This window comes from Pinus tabuliformis, chromosome 3_1 (genome assembly GCF_031772625.1).
Source record: "Pinus tabuliformis cultivar Carrire ecotype Pingquan chromosome 3_1, CPIR1, whole genome shotgun sequence".
NCBI lineage: Eukaryota > Viridiplantae > Streptophyta > Pinopsida > Pinales > Pinaceae > Pinus > Pinus tabuliformis.
In genome coordinates, this window is record NC_142301.1 from 631,689,234 (window position 1) to 631,694,384 (window position 5,151).

At 35.7% G+C, this 5,151-nt stretch overlaps 1 protein-coding gene across 1 annotated transcript; it reads right to left on the reverse strand.

The window, feature by feature from the left end:
* Nucleotides 1–4,194: 4,194 nt before the first annotated feature.
* LOC149188641 (F-box/kelch-repeat protein At1g15670-like) lies at nt 4,195–4,806 on the reverse strand. The gene has a single exon (XM_089410029.1). It carries the CDS (start codon nt 4,804–4,806, stop codon nt 4,195–4,197), a length of 612 nt encoding a protein of 203 aa, XP_089266155.1.
* Nucleotides 4,807–5,151: the final 345 nt, after the last annotated feature.

Sequence of the window (5,151 nt, forward strand, 5' to 3'; positions counted from 1 at the left end):
TATTGATAAAAAAAATTAGTACTAATTAATATTGGCATATACTTAAAAATATTTTAATAATAAAAAATCATTTTAATTTGCATCATAAAATGTTTGGATGTATATGTTATGTAAAATATTTCAATGTCAATTGTGTATGTACTAATTGCACTAGATGTTGCAAAGAAAACACAGTAAGACATAGATTTGAGAATACTTGTTTACAAATTCTGTAACCTTTCCCATACTTCCAAAAAAGTATTCACTATATTATAACAATTATTCACACTTACCCAACACTCACGGTGATTGGATTTTCCTTCTTGTCCTTGCTTAACTTCTTTTGGGCATAGATTTGAGAATAATTGTTTACAAATTATGTAACCTTTCCAACACTTCCAAAAAAATATTCACTATATTATAACAATTATTCACACTTACCCAACACTCACTTGATCAAAAGCTTACACTCTTTTACCACTTGCTCTTAAGGTGATTGGATTTGCCTTTGCTTGTCTTTGCTTAACTTCTTTTGGGCATTTTGGACTAACACAAGAGGTTTATTCAAAGCTTTTTTCTAAAATGACAAATTCCAAAAAAATATTCACTATATTATAACAATTATTCACACTTACCCAACAATCACCAAGGACATTTCCATTACAACAATCCATAAAAGGCATTGTGATAGATGGGGTTCTATGAATCAACCAAGGAAAGATCATCTCTTCTCTAAATGTTATTTAAAAAAAAAATAGAAATCTAAAACTACAATTCTTAAATCATTTTTTTAAGAGTTAGAAATCTAAAACTACAATTGTTAATTCTTGAAAGGATAAGGTATAACAAGGAAACAAAATAACCTATTTTCTCATATACATACAAGGACATTCTAAACTCATTTAGCCAAACTTATGATATTTGAAGGATAATATTTTTTTTCATATACATACAAGGACATTCTAAACCCATTTAGTCAAACTTATGATATTTACATGATAGTACCCTAACTAAATATTAAGTAATAACTTGTTGAAATATATAAAATTGATCCATTCTTTATTGAAAGAAATCAAAAGTAAATGAATATATAAGTAAGACCTAATCTCACCTATAAAGTTGAATGTGTAAATTCTTTGAGACTTACCTTTCTATTAAACTTACTATCTACTTATATAATGTGAATATTTCTCTATTTAAACCCATTTAGTCAAACTTATGATATTTCCATGATAGTACCTAAGTAATTATTAAGAAATAACTTGTTGAAATATATAAAATTTATCCATTCTTTATTGAAAGCAATCAAAGGTAAATGAATATATAAGTAAGACCTATGAAAAATAAACAAAAAAAAAATACTTGTATAAATAAAATTTATTTTTTTTATTCATTAAAATTATATATTTTAAATTGAAATTAAAAAATATGTTTATTGACTCAAATAATAATTTTAACAATTTCATCACATATATTTAATAATTCAAATAATTTTTTTATAATAAATATATAAAATTTAATTCAAATAATTTTTTATAATAAAAATATATAAAAAATAATTCAAATAACTTCTTATAATAAATATATAAAATATATTATGATATTAAAAGCTACAACTCTACCTCATACCATAGGCAACACTACCTCATATAATATTAAGCTATTAAATTTCATCCTTACCTCAATATTAAGCCATTAAATTCCATCCCTACCTACACCAGCGATATAAACCTTTTAAAATTCATATTCATATATATATATATATATATATCCATTCTATGTATCCCTACAATTTTTTTAAATGGATTAAAAATATATATTTCCGTTCACATAAAACGAATTTAAATATAAAACAAAACTTCAATATCATACATCAATAGACTTTTAAAGTGGATGAGGAGATAGAAATTTCACAGGCCTCGTATTCTAAGTGCTTAGGGATTATTATCAGTGCTTAGTGCTCAAATTCATGTGACGGCCTAAATCTGATTTTCTCTTAGGTCAATGTTGTAAAACGAGAGCTAGAAGAAGCAGTTCGAGATGCAGAAGTAGTGAAAGATGATGAAGGAGCAGCACCATATTAAGAACCTATAGATCCAGGAGCATGGACACAAGAAGCGAAGTAATAAGCTTAAGTGGCGAAGGCAACAGTGGATGTGGGTGAAGCTGTAGATTCATAATATGTTGACTCAGCCGCTCCAGCAGAAGCAAAGGCTGGGGTAGCACCATAAGTCGAAGCGAATGAAGGAGCATCACCAATAGCAAGAGAGAGAAAGAGAAATAAGAGCAGCAGTCGGGTCAAGTTGTAGTAGTTGTAATAGTTGATTCAGTAGACTCTGTTGATCCATCGGTTGAACCAGTAGACGAAGGAAAGCTAGGAGGAAAGCCACCAGCGGTGAAACAGAGAGAAAGAAAAGAAAGCTAGGAGGAAAGCCACCAGCGGGGAAGGAGAGAGAGAAAAGAGATAATGGAGTCGAGGTTGCAAGCTCACCCCTGTTGATCTGGGGTAGGGAGTGCCACATGTGATGGTCATGAATGAAAGCCCTAAGTGAATGAAGACAGGTAGGGTAGACGATGCAACCATGGAAGGATAGGACGTCCAAAGGATACAATCGCTATAGAGTTGGGAAGCGATTTATATTGAGATAGATTGGGTAATCGCTAACGTGAATTCATTCTATTGGGATTACGAAGTCTTTCTCTTTTCTCTTTTAAGAATATTGGATTGGTCCAAAAAGAGAGAAAGGACCCGTGAAATCCAAACCCAAGAGAAAGGTCATACCCCTCACGAAACTTACATCTACGAAACACACGTTCCTACCTCGACTGGATGGAAGAAGGAATGAAGCTTACATACGTTGATTCAAAATTTGTTGAGGAGCAGAGTCCAATCGATATAGGACATGTTAAGGAGTTTGAGGAGGAGTTGGATTAGTCTTTCCTTAAGAGCCACGAACACACCAGGGAGGGGCTAACGAAGAACCATAAGTATAACCAAGCCCACAAGCCATAAGACTTCATCAACACACTAGCATATTACCCCTACCATAAGCCATCACACTAATAACAATATTACAACAACTTGTTATATACGTATATATACCCATTTGAGATTTGAGTATAGCATAGAAAATATAGTAACTAAAGAACAGGCACGCTGCGCAAAATGAAATAATAATGGATTATCTCATATATAATGGCGATGGTGCAAAATAGACACTCTGGCATAACCTTCTTTCCTTCCCTTATTACTTGCCTGGAACTTCCCTTCTAAGCGTGCGTTAGCAGCGACTGGCTTAAGAGAGAAAGCTATGCCTTTCAACCCCCTACTGACTCGAATAGCTAGCATATGCCGGGGCTAGTACCTCACAGCAAGCAGTGAAAATAGTCTCTGTACCGGTAGTGCCAATAGGCTTTCCAATAGTTTCAATAGGTCTTCCAAGAGAGATGAGATAGCCCCAACTATAGGAGAGAGATGAGATAGCCCCAACTATAGAGATTTATTAATTGGCCGACCTAACCTAGTCTCGGAAATCTATTGACCAATGTACCTCTAACCTAGTCTAATCTCTCGAGCTCAGGGAAAGGAAGGAACCAACTGCAGTTTGTGTGGCTACGACTAGATAGAGGCTTATTAACTTGTTGGAAATGGATAGAAGGTCAAAAATCAGTTGAACTACGATACGTTTCATACACCATATTTTTTAGGTTTCTAAAGCCATTCTTATAGTACCGCCTAGCCAGGGATTGAACAAAGAACATTTAGGGTGCTTATTGAAAGCGGAAGGTCATTAAGATAGAAGGAAGGACCTGGGATTTGAACTAATGAAACGGGGAGCCAGGTTTTCAAACTTGTATTCTGGAATGCCATGAAACATTTGGATTTTTTTAAGAATCAATCAACATTTTCCAGCCAAAAAATCATATGAAGTTTCAAACTCAGTGATCAACCAACATTTTTCAATTGGATCCACATGCATCAGGATGCCTATCTACATCCAAGAATAACATCCTTCTTTAATGCAGGAACATTCTAAAATCTATTACTAGTGTTCATTGAAGGATATCAGGAATGTTGTAAAATCTCTTACCTGTCTTGAAATACAAATTCATTTAGCTGTGTTCAACCTAAGGTATGGTAATCACTCTTATTTAACTTCAAATCTCAAAACTAACTGCAAACTAAATACGCTGAACATAGTTCACATGAGAGCTTTATGGTCTCTCAATGGTAGTCCACATTCCAATGGCTTTGGCTTGCGCTCCTGTTGCACGTCTTATAGGCGGGGGCTCGAACATATAACAAATCTGACCATCATTCTCAGCAAAACCAAAAACAAAAATGTTGTCATTGCATGCTACGCAACACGAAATCCTTGCAAGAGTGTTTGGAAGAGAACCCACTGCCCTCCAAACGTTTTTATCGAAATCGTATTCCATCACTCCCTGCTGCTTCTGGAATGAAAACAAGCACTGAGAAGAAGCAACCATACACGACTGTGGGCCTCTCCCTTCCCCGACAGTCCACATATTCCACGGCATGCTCCATGCCCCTTTTTCCGGATCATAAATTTCGGCACTCCAATCGAATAGATTACCCGACTCGGGACTGTAACCGTTGATAACGAAAAATTTGCCGTGGATGAAAGCACCATAGCATTCATCCCGTTCTTGACTCATCTCAGGAAGAATCTTCCATTCGTCTTCAAACACATTGTAAACAGCTGCCGATGGCAGGAAATCTTCGTAGTCATCGTGTCCACCTGCAACGTAAAGGAGTCCCTCAGGTGATACAGACGAAGCACCGGAGATTCGAATCACCGGCATGTCTTTGTCGGCTCCACTTACCAGATGTGAAATCGAAGATGAAAACGGTGTTCATGAGTGCTTCCTCTAGGTCGAGGTCGGAAGGCTTCCATCCATCCATCAAAACGAGCTTTTGATTGACACAAACGCAGTCACAAAAAAGAGGAATTCCCTTATGACTGTCGGGGAAGTGGGGAAGGGGAGAAAGCGTTTTTAGGGTGCCTCGCAGAAGGTCAAACACAGAACCACAAATTCTAGATCATCATCAGGGTAAGCCCGGAGCTCCACTAAACATATACACTGTTGCGAAGTCCCATGCTTTTTTCTGTCTTCATAGAACTGGGGGTGCTTCACAGTCGCCTCCCA